Genomic DNA, 15,847 nt, shown 5'->3' with positions numbered 1-15,847 from the left:
TGAGACGCTGGCGTGGACGAAACAAGTGCACCTTTGCAATGACGCACCTGCATGAACCCAGTGTCCCAGTTTGAATAAACAGAGATGTGTCCTGTCCCTCAGAGCTATCATTATCCGGGCCGGGGAAGTCATCCCCATGTCAGCAGAGTTCACGCCAGAGTCAGAGAGACAGCGACTGCAGTTCCTGGTAAGAAAGAACCGTTTTCGGCACAGCTGCCAGATATTAGCGGAGCTGACCTCCCCTCCCGTCGAGATACACCAGCGATGCTTCGCTCCGTCTCTCTTACACTGCCTCCTCCCATCGCCAGCTTAATAGACTGTGGAATTGTTTTTCCTATCCCCTGGGTATGTCAATTTTCTTCTTCTTTCTTCTATTTCTAAGGCCTACATGCAGCCCCACTTATTAGGGAACGAGTTTACACATCTGGAATTCCCGAGGAGAGTCCAGAGAAAGGAGGTCGGGAAGAGGATGCTGTACCGGGACTTCACCATGTCCGGATGGTGCGTGACTGATTTGTTGATTATTTTTTTTGGGCTGATTTACCAATTTTAATACATCTTGTAACGTCAAATACAATGCACAAGGGAGGATACCACACTAAAACACATTTGTTAAAAATATGGTTGCATTTGTTTTACATCCTTCAACTTCAAAGTAACCATAGTTATTATATTCAAAAGATCACATTGTTTAGTATTATCTGTGTTTGAGTGATTTCCATTAATGTGCCCTTCATGTAAAAAGCCCATCTCCATCCTATTGAGTGTGCAGCAGTGTATAAAAGCCATTCAAAGCTTCACTGTCAGAAGGAGCTCCAAGCCGTGGCCTTGACATGTCTCCTTCTGTGCGTGAGAGGGAGGTAAGAAGGAATGTGTGGGCACATTAAGGACAGCTCTTTATCTTACTGGGGAGAGAGAGGTGGAAACTAGTCAAAGAGGTTGAGTAAAATAGTGTGAGAAGGAAGAAAAGAGTGTGTACATATGGACCGAAGTACAAATGGAAATGTGGAGGGGAGATAAAAGAGAAGGGAAAAAAGGAAAAGAGACGAGGGAATTGAAGTGAGGAAGGGAAGGAGCGCATATGCAGCTTTAAGTGTAAACTGTTTCCCTTTCAAGTAGAAAATTGGACTTTAAGGACTTTAATCTTTAAAGTAAGTTAGACATGCTGCTATACTGAGGTCATTCAAGGTTAAATGATTATTGGCCGCATTCTCAGCAAGCAAAGATGTTTAGCATTCAGCACTCCGTCTATTCACACATTCGACTTGGTGCTCTACCGCATAAGAAATACTAAGAGACAGTTGTAAAAAGTAAGTGTATATATTCAAGTAATATGTTTGCAGACAGATCGGACACTCGATATGTAGATTTCCTGCTACTTCTACTACATATCACAATGAAATATCGTACTTTTTACTCCACTGCATTTATTTGACAGCCCGATCCTTGAGGCCTTCTTCCAAAGCCACTCTCCCAAAATGATCATTATGTACGTAAACATATAATAACTTGAACACACACACACACACACACATGGCTATTGTTCAACGGGATCTCACAGAAATATGTGAAATGACCACAACCACCACAAAAACTATTAAACATTAGGTTCAAGCAACAAAACCGCTGAGTTAGGTTGAGGAAAAACATCATGGTTAGGCTTAAAAACAAAAAAAAAGGTCTGTACACAAAGCAAAATATGTAAACATGTCACAAGCGTAAGTAAGTCCTGTGTTTGTTTTCATCTTTTCTTTCTTTGTCGGAAGCATTTTACTTATTGATTGCTGTCGGCAGAATTAAAAAAATATCTAAAAAAAGAGGATACTATAATACATTACCGACCCTAGCTTTAAGCACAGTACTTTAGTACCTGCACTTACTGCACGTTTTTGCTCTGGTTATGAAGTTATTTAAATATTGAAGTTCTTTAGTCTAGACGTTTTAATGCGTTTTACTTTCGTCTACCTCATGTAGAACTAGTGTTACACACACACTTATGCTTATGAGTGGTAGGCGCAGGCCACTGAGGAGAGAGGAACAGGCTGTGCTCGGTTCAGCAGATGTAGGTCAGTCAGTGGCGGTGCTCCTTATCGGGCCCAGAACTCTCTCTCTCGCTCTCTCTCGCTCTCGCAGCAGCGTAGACGGCCTGTGATGTATTTTTAATCAGGTTCTACCCATAACCCAGCTCTGTTCGCATCACCCGGACTAAGTCTGGGTCTTAAATTAGCGCCCTGTCAGCCAGCGGGGCGGATTGCTCTGATGGTGCGTGGGTGAGACATAATTGTGTCATCTTCTATAGGTGCAGTTCAGACGCTCTATAGGTACAAAGGATCTTTTTTTATTTTTTCATGTCTCTGCAGCTTTCTGGTACACTCTCCTGTCAGTGTGTGTGCAGCCGACATGCTGCGTGTGTGTGTGCGTGTGTGTGTGTGGGTGTACATCCAATTCCCTCAAAGGCATCGATGATCAAGGCCACGCTCTAATGAAGGCATACAGGCCTGCAGCCCACCTCTCTCTGTCTTCCTCCCTCGCTTCCTTTGCCTCATCCTCCCTCGGCCACTTGGCCGCTTCCGCGTTGCGAACCGTAATGGTGGTCGCCGTCCAGGATGGCGGGCGGTGTTGTAGGGAGTGATGGATGGTGAGCGGTCGGCCGTGTTCGACGTGATCCAAAGAGGAGGAGAGGGATAGAGAGGGGTGGGCTTGGAGAGGAAAATTGCTTCAGAGACGGAGAGAAATGTGTAAGCTGCAACGATGGCGATAAAGAAGGAGAGGAAAATGACAGTGAAACGGCAGTGAACGGCGCTCAAGCTGTCTCTCTTTGGGCGTCTGTTCTCCTCCTGATCCTGTGGACAATGAAGGTCTCCTGCTCCTCCCTCTCTTCTTCCCTTCTTCCCCCATTATGCTTTGGTACCGATATGACCGATGCGATTTGGAGAGTCGTTGGATCGCTGTCATTAACTCTGGCCTCGCTTTGCTCCTGAAAGCACCACTCAATCTGCAAAAAAAAAAAGCCCATCACGGTTAGCCAAAAAAGTTCCTCTGAACCCAGCTGTCAATCGCGTCGATCTGTACGACTCATCCGTCGCTGACGCGGGCCCGCCACAATGTCACCTCAAAGTGTGTGTGTGTGTGTGTGTGTGTGTGTGCAGATCAGGTTGGCGAGCACAAGCTGCTAATGTTTCTCTGGCACCCCTCTTTGCACCGAGCGGAGGTGACATCACTCTTCGCTCCTGCCTGTCTGTCTGTCTCTTGTCACCTGCAGAGAGACTGATACATCCCTCTCCCCCTCCCTTGCATCCCTCTCTTCCTCTTCCTCTCCTCTCCCATCCCCCTCTCTCTCTCACTCGGTCACACTCTGCAACGTATCATCCCTTGGATGTGAAAGCGCTCAGTGTTGTGGTCAAACAGTTCGGCCCCTTGAGCAACTCTCCTTGCTGTTTTTTGGACTCCGTGTCCTAGAGCGGGAAGCAGGTATCATAACAGGATTAATGTGTATGCCTCTCTTTCTGTCACACACTCGTTATCTCAGGTCTGATGGGATGGATTGGCTGTAAACACAAGTCTCCAGAGGGAGTCTGTCTCCGACAGCAGGCTCTGGGGATTTCATCCAATACCGCTTTGAAATAATGACATAAAGAGAGTGTCTAGTTGTATTTTTTTTTTTTTCCCGGAGACTTCACTTCTTGAAGGTGAAATACTCAAATGAAAGAAGTTTTGAAGTGATGTGGCAGGAGAAAAGGTGTTTTATTTTTTTTCAATAGAGGGCGAGACCTGCACCAGATTAATTAGATCCTCCTTTTAATGCTTAGTTCAAGTGTTGATCATCAAACTGCTGTTTTGAGAGGTTTTTCCACACCATGAATATTGCAAGCATTAGTGAGGAAACTCTCAGCGCTCTGAAGAGTCTCAGGCCTGCAAACTGTATTTCTGTGTTTGGGCTGCGCTCGCTGCACTAGTCCTCGCTCTGCACACTGTTAAAAAAAGTGCTGAGTGCAGCAGTATAGTGCTCGCCTAAGGTGGAAACATATGGTCTCTCTGGGTGGAACCAGCAGTAATGTAAAAAGCATCCAGGTCCCTGTTAATCTGCTTTGCAGCAGCTGAAATGCATTGGATAAGGTGTGTGTGTGGGGTGAGTCTGGGTCACATGACATTTGCAAATGACTCTTTATTTGAATCAGCTTCTGAGAATAGATAGCTGTTGTTCCTTTTAACATCAAAAGCATACTTCAAAACACGTGCAAGCCATTTCTTCTTTCATTTCCTCCAGTCTAAAATAAAGCATAACCTGCATTTCTAAATGTCATTTGATCCAGGTAAGGAGGCCAGATTTTTCGAGTGTGAGGAAAACGTTGTGCTGGCAGCTCTTCTGGAAATTGGCTCAAATGTGTAAAGTTTCTGGTGCTTTACAGTAACACAGCTGCTCCTCTGAAGTAACACTGTACTCTAGCTGTGTGAGCGAGAGTGCAGGGTTTCTGAGCTACAGTCATAGAAGTGGAAGTGTATCTTAATTAAGACCTGGCATGAATACTTACAGCATTATACAGACTTTTTCCCTCTACTGCAGCTCTGTCTGGACCCAATCTGTAAAAGACTGTAAATTATTCATCAGTTGGGGAAGTTTAAACACTGTTCTGAGAGCAGGGGAATGTAAACGTGGATACTCTTGCATCATTTAGCTGCTTTACATCCAGACCTTCAGACACACACACAGACACACACAGACCTTCAGGCACACACACACACACACACACGGTCTTAAAAAAATCCAACCGTAAACCAAGAGCGTCTCATACATGCATAGACGTCTCTATTTGTCGCTGGGGAGACTTTTACAAGATCGGTTTGAACGAAAAAAGTTATGCTACGGCTCCGCGCCGTTCTCTGTGTGATGTCTGGGTGGATTTTTTTTTTCTTTTTCTCTTCTCCCTCCCAGCATACTCTTTCTCTCTGTGCCAGTCGGCTCGGCAGCGGGGCTTACGGGGGGGTGGGGGGGGAGTGTATCTCCGGGGCATGCGTACGCTGCCTGCCATAAACCAAAAATCCATTAAAGTGTCCTCTCTCCTCTCTGCGCAGGGCGTATAAAACCATCGAGGACGATGACCTAAAGTTTCCCCTGATCTACGGCGAAGGGAAGAAGGTAAGAAGTGCTCGGCGGCCGCTTGCTGACAGTTATTCCCACAGACTTGTGCCTGTAATCAAAGCTCACTGGGGCACCATTAGTCAGCCCACCCCTCTCTCACTGTGTAGAGGAGCCAGCCAGTGGAAGGCCTTCCCGGCCTCTTTTTCATCCTGCACCAATACGGCACAAAAAAATACCTCCACTCGAATGGACTTTGGGCTTTCATGTGCCACAGCAGGTAAAACGAAGCACTAACGCAGCTAGGAGTCAAAAAAGATTGGACTCCTGCTGGAGCCGCCCGTTCGATGGGATGAAAGGAAGATGAAAAGTGACATGTGTTAATTGAAATATAACGTGGCTGAAGCGCTGACTTGCACGACAATCTCGTTAGTCTCGTATGCCGCAAAGGAAAAGGTCGAGCTCGGCACACGGCTCGTGACATTTCCCTCGGTGATGCGGTGTGCACATCATGTCCTTGTTGCGTTGAAAAGGTCAGGGAGGAGCCGTGATGGATCTGAATGTGTTCTCGCCGTGGCCTTCTGCAGTTGTTCTATTTAACAGAGGCCGACAGTAGATTTATGCTTGACTGATGACGGGGGCAGATGTCGCGCCGCAATGCAACCGCATTGGGGTTTAACCCCCGCACGGTTGGCCGTGCCCACGTCGTGCTCCTCTCCCCTTTTTTTTGAAGTGAGACACGGAGATGGATGGCTAGATGGAGTGAGGGGGCTTTGTGCGAGGCAGAAGAACGCCAGAGCACTTCAAAGCCCGGCGTGCAGCCCGCTGGGCCCCAGCGCTCAACAATTAATCCCAGGATGTTTCCCTTTTTTTTTTTGAAACGCTCTCCCTTCACTCTGTCTCCTTCTCTCTCTCCCTCTCCACTGATCCAGGACCAGGCTTGACTCGCCCTCAAATTCCTATCCCCCGGCCTTATGTGCTGCCCTGTCTCATGAGCTGTACAGTGGATTCAATTAGCCCACTTCCCTAGCCCTTCGCCAGAAGCCTTTAATAGAGGCGGCGGTGGCGACCTGTGCCGGCAGTAGGAATCAAAAAAAAGAAAAAGGAGTTTCGCACAGCTTACAAATGAGTTTGATGGCGCCTGGGGAACAATCGCTCACAAAACTGGAAGATGCTGACGATGAGCTTGTGTTTATCTGCCTTAATGCTGCTCATCCATCCAGGTAACGGTTCCCGCTGGGAGCAGCCGGTATCTGTCCGTGTGATGCCGCTAGGGATGTGTCACGCAGGTTCTTCTTTACAATTATCAGGGATGAATGCAATGGGCTCACAGAAGGTTCACTGAAGCCATATTGTATTTTAATGAACCATGTCTTGACTTCATCCCAGGTGCAGTATATATGCTCTTAGTTAAAAATATCACTCAAAAGAAGTCAGGCAGGGCAATCAGATGAGCAGATTTTCAAAAGGGACACATCATGAAAAACGTTGACATGCCTCTGATCTTTTGCAGGCTCGTGTGTTGGCCACCATCGGGGTCACCAGAGGTCTCGGGGATCACAATCTCAAAGTGCACGACTCTAACATCTACATCAAGCCCTTCCTGTCCTGCTGCCCGGAGGTAGGAGGGAACTCCACTTATTCGCATGATCCTTTCTTCATAACGGGGGAGTGTGTTCGCTTGTCAAAACTAGCAAATTCTTAGTTCTTCAGTGAGAGATTTTACTTCATTTCCACTGTTTGAAATCAACTGTATCGATCTTCTATCGAGACAAAATGGATGGACAAATATCAGAAACATATGTCCATAAAGCAAAGTTTCAAAGTTGTTTTTTAAAGTAAAGTAAAGTAAGGATGTATAATTATTATATAATTATTATATTAACATTTATGCTACTAAACAACAGCAAAAAACACACGCACATTTGAGCAAATGAAAATTACAACAATTGACATCATCAATGGCGGTGCGGTGGATCGTTCTTTTTATTTCAGCTCATTACCTCGGCCTCCTGATAGTTTGAGAGCGCAGAGGTTACGATGTAGAACGCCGTTGGCCATTAACAGTCCACGCTGTGAGCGACGTGGGCAACATGCACATTAACATTCCCCACCAGCCGCCGCTCTCAAATGACTCCTTTGCTCCACAGCGTCCGACACACACGATCGCAGGAGTCGGTCACGCAGCGCATGAATTCTCTTGATCTTTAATTCATTGCCCTGTGAGTTCAGTCATAGTTCAGCCTCCTTTTTTTTTATGTTGTTTTGATACTTGTAGTCACTATTGTTTCAGATAGTTTCAGAGTATATGTAAAACAAGTCAAACCTGAGCATTCAGTCCTGCTGGATGTTAAATACAGGAGGACAAAAAAAGACAATTATTATATAAAATGATTTGAGGGAGAGCGATTGTGGAAAACTCCTCCCTGCAAACATGTCAAGTTAGAACTACTGATTGCTCTCGGGTTATAAAGAAAAGTCTCAGAAAACAAGCCGACCTTGACACTCGAGGTCGTCAGAGCGTGGGATCAAATATTCTCATTCAGCGTCGGAGATCAAATGGAAGGAGCGGTCATGACGGAGATAATGTATTGCTTTTGAAATCGTTTCTCGGGAGCTGCATCAGTTCTTCTCCCTCTGAAAATCAACTGAAATCACTAGGTTTTCCACAACGTGGAGGCTCATGATCCACGCGGAGGTCATTCTGATTCCTTTGCAATGGCTTTCCGTGAATAGGCGCACGGTAATCCCGCCCCGTGGCCGAGGAATTACTCGAAGCGACCAAACTAAGGCTTTTTTTATTTATTTTTCAAAAGCCAAGGTCAATTATTTAGCTTGCTATCTCGGGGTATGCTTCTGCTCAAGCATGGACAAGCGAGAGATTGTGCCAGAAAAGAAAATTCACCACGGTGACATATCTCTTTTGGGTTTTTTGATTGAGGGCATCAATGACTTCCAGAGAATGTAATTGAGACAGACGTGTCAAAAAACAGTTTTCCCCCCTTTTGTTGTATTATTTATGGTGCTCACTTCTATAAAAAAAAAAATATATATATATATTTTGAATGAAAACTGTCCACAGTAAAATGTGTGGATTATTCAAACTACTTTCTCAAATAATTAATCCCCAATAAAACAGTGACAGTGCAGTCTGGATTATCCCAGATACCAGGAACCCTGATTGATATTGCGGTCTAATTTTGAGACTCAAGGTAAAGGACCTTGGTCCAGACGGAAATATAACATATGTGAGCGTTCAAGTTCCCCAGGTGATGAATCATTATGCTTTTGGTGATTTTAATCCGTCGAATACTCCATGCAAAACTTTAAACCCCCTCTAGCTGTACTTGATGTTTAGTGATAATTAGCAAATGCCAGAATGCTAACACGTGAAACCAAAGTGGAACCAACAATAGTCTCCTATGCGTCAACTTCATAGAAAATTCATATAATGGGCCTAAATGATTCCTAGAAAGCAAGCAAGCATCCCTTGCCTCCCCCCTTCACCCGCAGGTCAAAGTTTACCCTCTGGCGGAGTGCGAGCACGGAGCTGATGACGTTCTGGTGCTGGGAACCGACGGTCTGTGGGATGTGCTCTCTAACCAGGAAGTGGCTGAAGCGGTCACTTCTTTCCTGGCGAACTGCGACCCCGACGACCAGCACAGGCACGTTCGCTCATCACACAGCTGAACTTCCTCTCACCCCGCGCTCACTCTGAGAGAACGAACGCTATTATCTTGTTGTAATTATGCAAATGTCCTACGCAATTTCTCTAATGTCGAGGAAAAGCTTATAAGCCTGTTAAGGAGGCGCTCTGACTCCAAAGTTGACCATTAGGTTTTATTTTTTCCCCCTAGCTGTCTGATCTCAGATGTACTTAGTTAAATATTGTGCTTAATTATAATCCGATTTGACCATTTATCTTATTGTTCATCACCCTGCTGTGACTACGCCTTAATCGTTCATCACTTTTGTTATGGCAGGTACACAATGGCGGCCCAGGACCTCGTGATGAGAGCGCGGGGGGTGCTGAAGGATCGGGGCTGGAGGATATCCAACGACAGACTGGGCTCCGGAGACGACATCTCCGTCTACATCATTCCCCTCACGTACGGCAACAAGCAGAACTAGCGGAGCTACGAAAACACGACCACCACCGAAACGTAACCCCGACCTCGACCTCCGCAGTTCCCCTCACCCCTCGTGCTCTTTTTTTTTTTTTAAGTGCTCTAGTGTGGACTTCCTCCTCCCTCTGCTGACGGATCCTAGATGTCTCTGGTCAGAAATGGGATTTTTTTTTATGTTCTCCCGTTGATCATCCTCAATCAGTGTGATCTCTTTTTGTCTGATTTCCCCTCCCCCAATCCAGAGGAAACCATCATGAACCTTGTTACAGGTTGAGAGCGTAGACTCTCATGGATGAGATGGTGATGGGCATCTCAGGATTGCAGTTTCTAAGTAATGCACACTATTTATAAATGTGAAAATGTAAATACTCCAAGGTACGACATTTGATAAGTGTGTTTGTTTAAACACCTGTACAGTGTAAACAAAACAAAAACACTAATCTGAAGACGGATGCCCTGCATATATGAATCATACCTCCTCTGTTCCATGTAGAGCTTTTAAATTAGCCGCGTTCAGTCGTCTGCAGTTGTGTCGTCCAAAAGAAAGGAAAAAAAACAAAAAATGTGAAAGCCCATAGATGGTGTGTCAGCTGTTTTTCCCGATGCTGTATTCATTTGCACGCCTCGTATTTGCAGTACGGTACTCACTACTGAAGAAAATTCCTTTTTTGAAAATGAAGAAACACATTTATGAAGAAAAGCTACGAGACCCTGCTCTCATCATAGCATTACATGTAGCCTGTAGCTTCTACAGTCATTCCGTTTTAAAGGTGGAAACAAAGAAGTCTTGCTGTTGCACTCATTCCCCGTCAGCCATCTACCTCATCAGTTACTTCCTTTTTAATGTACTACGCATTACACGTTGTACTCTCTGAGTGGCTGTTTTTATGCTACATCAGTGTGCCATTATTCAGTCATGATTTGCTGTCCCTGCACGATTTGTCGACATGTTTTCAGAAAAGCACTGAAGGGAGAATAAAAAAGCCTCACAAGGGGCTGTGTGGTGATAGTGTACGAAATATATTTATATTTGTATACATATGCTCAAAAACCCCTTTGTCATGCACTCGTGCTTACCTTTTTCAGTAACAGTTGGATATGTCGTCCCTATTACTATAAGCCCATTCTTATGAATAACACGACCACTTCAGAGAATTAAATATACAACGCTTATGCTATGTGTCTACAATCAATATTGTTCCCTGATTCATTGGTTTTCCACATTTTAGGTTTGTTTAGTTTTAGATTTCAGCTTCTACTAATTGTGGCAAATATTCTAACTTAACTGCTGTGCGAGTGGCTGAAGCTGGTGACACATGGAACCGAGTGACTTAATTTAAATGTAAAAATGTAAATAATGTTTTCAGTGGATACTTCTCTCCTTTCTTTTGCTGAAACAAAAGATGTAAATTGCACTGTTTTGGAAACCAGGAAACAGTGTAAAAAAGGCCTAAATGTTTTCTGCTCTATTAAAAAAAAAAAGTCCCTTTTTTTGTCATATTACTATGCTGTGTTATTGATAAATACTTGGTGTATTCATTGTATAGTAGACAGAAACAAACTGATACATGATTGATTCTGGCTCCAGGATGCACTCAGAGAAAGACAGACAAATGGGGAAATGTATTTTATTTAACAATTCAGTGTCCTGGCCCAACAACAGCAATTGGACTTAATACTATTTTAAAGCTTCCATGAATACAATTTTTCTAAATTCCTAAAGTCAAGGCCTGCCAGCACTGTGATAAACTGCGATTTACGGTAGATTTATTCAAATCCAGTATAAATCAGATTTGACGGTCAATTCTAAAAGGCGGCAAAAGGCTTAAAAGAGAAAGCCGGACTTGCGAGTGCTCGGCTTAGACTTAAACTTAAGTAACTAAAGAATAAGACCATCACTCAGACTTAAGTAACTATAGAATAAGACTATCACACACACTTAAGTAACTATAGAATAAGACCATCACACAGACAAACTGAGCCCCAGCGCAACATGATGAAGGGTATCAGTTTGCAGAATAGCCCGACAGAGGATTTCACTGTGGAAGCTGCTGCGAGGGGCGGAATTGGACACTGAAGCGCGCGTACACACACACACACACACACACACACACACACACACACACACACACACACACACTCTGTGGTGAAAGACAACATGAAAAGTGCACAAGCGTGCGTCCCTATTTCAACTGGCCTTTCCCCTCAACGTCTCACTTGAAGGTTCTGTACAGAATAGAATATCAGAGCATGTCTAGACACGGCTGAGCTAGCGAACGGCTGAGCTAGCGAACGGCTGAGCTAGCGGCCGGCAGCTAACGGTGCTAACAGTGCTGACAGAATGCTCTGAAAATCAAATTTAACACCTTTTTTAAATAAGTAAAAATGCGTGGCAACTTCCTCATTTGTTGGTGAAACTTTAGGTGCAATACTTTCGTGATACCAAATACCCGAGATCAAAGAAGTGAATGAAATTGCTGGCTAAAGCTTTCAGAGTTCATGACACGGCGGAGGTATCATGAAAAACTATGTCTATGGGTTTTGAGTAGTAAAAGGAAACAAGATTTTTCTTTTTTTGGGGGGTGGGCAGCAGACTATTTTCATGATTGAAAACAAAGGTTTTGTGTGAGACAGCAGGATTCATGTGCTGATTGTGGCAGTAGCTGGTAGAAGTGGGCCTTCTTCACAGCAGACATTTTGACTCGTGGGGGAAGCGGAGGTGTTGCACATTAACGATGGCTCCGGTACTGCCGAGTGTCCCAGTGAGCTGTGGCGGTGTGACGGTGACCCAGCATGCACAATACCAGGATCCCCTCAATGAAGCAGCTACATGGAGTTCAGCTGGCACTCATTTAAACATTCACACCCCTGCTTTGATACCTCAACATGTCTTCTGTTATAAAAGATGTGTATGGAAGAGCCCTTTGTTTGTTTTACTCCGAGCAGAGATATTTAAAAAAAACATTATTTTTTTATGCTGGGGAAGATTACCTTTCAAGTAGTCCACACAGCAGTGAGCCTAATCAGTCAAACTGTTTGCACCTGAGACCAATTAAGAGGCACCCTGCACAGTACAACTAATTATGCGCAGGTGTTACTGAATTTTTAAATAATAAACCTTTACCATTCATATTTCAAAATGCTTTGTTATATTTTCACCCCTTTAGTTTATCAATTATGTTTTTATCTTCCATTTATTGATTTTCCTTGTTCACATTTTGCCTTTTTAATGAAATTAGTTGGCAAAAAAAAGATGGAAGAAGTTAATTCTCTGAGGGATAACAGAGCAGAGAGCCAATGAAAGGTTTATGGACCACACATGTATATCACAACAAACAATCCCTTTTAATAATGTGCTCGATCTCCTATATCCGCACAGGAACAGAGTATGAGTGCATCACACAAAGATACACTAATGGAAGCATTTACACACTAAAGATGGCCACAAAGTGCCGTCGTGGGAGTCTCCCACTCCTGGGTCCTCCGCAGGAGCCGAAGGGCCATCTGGTCCCCACAGGCCAGCGCCGCATCCTCCTCCAGTCGGGCCAGCTCTGATCAGGCACCCCACTCCTACTCGCCACACGTGTGTGTGTGGTCCAGATTGCATGACGGCAATGATGACACAGTCATTCCTGTGGGCGGCTGTTTTTCTCCCAAGGTTACAGCACTCCCACCCCTCCCGTGGATAGATCTGAGGAGGATGCTGAGTGGGCTTGCAGAGAGATACTCATCTCTTGTGCTGGAAAGGTGAAGTGCAGCTGTGGGCCACAGTCTTCAAGCCTCCTTTCATAGAAAATATACTATTCTTTAGACCAGGTTTTTTTTTTTCTTGATGGATTTTTCTGCTAATCTTCCTCTCAACATTTATTTGTATTGGTCTGACTGACTGTTCAGAAACTAAAGATATGTAGAGAAAAAAAAGATAAAGCAAATCCTCACCTCAAATGTTTGGTATTTTTGACAACTGTTTCAGTTTGATTTGTTGGTGATTGTTTACAATTTGATTAATCACTTGGGCTTGTGAAAAACAACCATCCCAATTTGTCCGAGCCGGAGGTGACGACTTCAGACTCTTTCACAATGTACAAGTAAGGCTGCAAAGATCAGTTGATTGAAAAGTAAATTAGTTTTAAATCAAACTGGCAGTTTGTAATATTTCACTGCTTTTCTTGATCTTATATATTATAATTACTTGAAATATGTTTTGGGTTTCTGACCGCTGCTCAGATAAAAGACGACATGTAATGTTTGACCCACCAAGTTCTCTAGTCTAGGATATTTAAAATGAGCAATTTTCAGTTTTCTTGTGTTTTATAGACCAAACTATTAATGAATTGAAGAAAAAGAATTTGACAAATTATACAATAATTAAAATAGTTATTAGATATAACCCAATTTGAAATCCTATTAAAACAAAAAGGAAACCAGCAAACTCATTTGAAAACCGGAAAATATTTAGTAAATGGCATGACTATTACCGATTAACTAACTTAATGTTTTAGAAGCAGTTCCATGTGAACTCGTTGGATGACAGAGGCAGCACGTGTGAAGGTATGCGAGGGTCGACGGACGAAGGGTGCGGCTGCTTCAGCGGTGCAGCTGTGATAACCATCAGGCGGGCATTTTCCACAGGGGGCTCGAATTAACTGCTTTGGGGCTTTTCAGCTGCCTGAAGTTTGATTTATCTGCGGCCCCGGCTCAAACGAGAGCTCTGACACAAGATGGATGAGGACAAGGGAGCCCTGCCTCTGAGCTGCTCACTGGCCTCGGCTCTCTTCACAGTCAGGGTTTTGATGAACGATGTTTTGGAGGCTGGATTACTTGCATTTCTTAAAAAATGAGGCAGGCTCTTATTTGAGTATATGCGTGATGCGGACATGCAGGACTGCTACTCAACGGAGTTGACAATAACCACAAGTCTGTGTTTGTGCGTGTGTGAGTTTAGCTTGTGTGCTTCTTCTGCAAAAGAAAAAGGCAACCTATGTGCATCTCTGGAGTCAAATGTATTGTTTGATATCAGCGCAGATGCTCGTGGGCAGAGCTGAGGCCTCAAGATTCAGAACTCTGCCTTAAAACACACACACTATAAAGTGTTAACTTTTAATAATTTGTGCGCATCTTCTCTGGGAGGTCAAACGCAGGACTCACTCTTCAGTCGGTGACCAGCGAGCTCTCTTCTGGGCCGTGGGGGTCTGACTCTGAACTCAAGACTGCAGGCATCCCCCCCCAAAGGTTTCATCAACCCAGGTTGCCTGGCTCCTGCAGCCAATTAAAGCTCATACCCCCCCCTCCCCTCATCACGAGACCCCTGGCTGGCCATGCCATTCAGAGCAACCAGATGCTGCTGGGCCGCAGAGGGAGGATTTCAAAAGGTTAACCCTCAAAGCGTGACCCACATCGGCGCTGCACTCCCAGACCGCTGCTGAGGCGCCCGTGGGGGTTAGGTCATGTGGCGCGTCTGTCTGCGCACGCCATACGAGTTCAAATACACGCACGCACATCCAGATTTAGCATAATCAGATTATTACTAGGACAGCGCCAACAGCGCTGCGCAGATTTATGTCTGAGCTTTGCCCTGCACAGATGAGGCGTTCAGGTGCAGGCGGAGCGCACGATGTCGGCTCCGGTGTCTGGTGGTATGCAGCCATTATCAACAAAGGACGACGGGGGAAGAGCGATGTGTGTGTGTGTGTCAGAGCAGATGTATTGTCGGATACCTCTGTGGGCAGCAGGAGCCACGTCACTCCTCATAGCGACAGTACTGTTGACCTACATGCTTTTTTTTCTGTTCTCCCTCTCCACAGCCCACTCCGCCCCGGGGTGGTGAAAAACTAAGCAAAGCCAGACAAGATGTCGACTTCCTCGTGCATTTCTAAAATGTGCATACAGATTACATAAACTTGCATGTCGGATATCCTGCTAATACGTGCAAGCTTTCTGCTCCATCCTGAGAGAAGAAAAAATAAAGATAAAAAAAAAAAGACGGGGGGGCATAATGGTACCAATTAAATTCACATGCATGTCAACGAGTCAAATCTCACGTCGTAAAAATTAAAAAAATGAATACAAAAGTGCTTTTTTTTCTTTTTTCCACGACCACTATTTTATTGGATGAAACACGATACATATCTCAAACGGCAAAAAAAAAATGCAACAATGCAAACCAGACGAGCCGTTTCCCGGTTTAAAAGCAGGACATTGTAGCTTTTAAATACAACACGGTGGCTACGTGCAGCAGCAGCGACGTGCATTACCTGTTAAAACCGAACAACAGCGGGCTTTTTTCTTTTCTTTCCCTCCTCTCTCTCCTCGGCCGAAGTGGAGGCAACCAGCACTAGCAAGGCAGTAGCTTGCGCAGTCATCTCCATAGCGGGCAGTGTCACAACCCAACCAACAGCACAAACTACTACCTCAGCCAGTACGTGGTCGAAAAGACAGGCGGAGACGACAAAAAAATAGGCACAAAAAGATGGTGATAATATCTTGAAGCTGAAGAAATGCGCCGTCTCGACCGTGCAGCGCCATTCCCACGCAGCCGGAGACGGTCCGTCCTCTTCCGCGCCGCTCCTCGATCTGTGCAGACTTGAAATAAGAAGGGAAACCCCGCCCAAGCAGACCTGCTCCCTCCTCTTCCTCTTCCTCG

The 15,847-nt window shown here is 44.8% G+C and overlaps 1 protein-coding gene across 1 annotated transcript in view; it reads left to right on the top strand.

Annotated features, from left to right (window-relative positions):
• The window catches only part of ppm1h (protein phosphatase, Mg2+/Mn2+ dependent, 1H), a gene marked incomplete at its 5' end in the record, with an annotated part of 28,073 nt that extends 18,465 nt beyond the window's left edge, over positions 1–9,608 (top strand). Inside the window, 6 exons of the mRNA XM_079223873.1 lie at positions 103–187; positions 383–501; positions 5,074–5,137; positions 6,591–6,698; positions 8,591–8,742; positions 9,061–9,608. Of these exons, the coding sequence (XP_079079999.1) occupies positions 103–187; positions 383–501; positions 5,074–5,137; positions 6,591–6,698; positions 8,591–8,742; positions 9,061–9,208 (676 nt within the window). The 3' untranslated portion in view covers positions 9,209–9,608. The remainder of the gene's footprint in view (positions 1–102; positions 188–382; positions 502–5,073; positions 5,138–6,590; positions 6,699–8,590; positions 8,743–9,060) is intronic.
• Between the last annotated feature and the right edge of the window lie 6,239 nt (positions 9,609–15,847).

This window comes from Taurulus bubalis (assembly GCF_910589615.1).
Source record: "Taurulus bubalis genome assembly, chromosome: 9".
In the NCBI taxonomy this organism is placed as follows: Eukaryota; Metazoa; Chordata; class Actinopteri; order Perciformes; family Cottidae; genus Taurulus; species Taurulus bubalis.
Note: the sequence above shows the minus strand (reverse complement) of the source record. Positions and strands in the feature narration are given on the sequence as shown.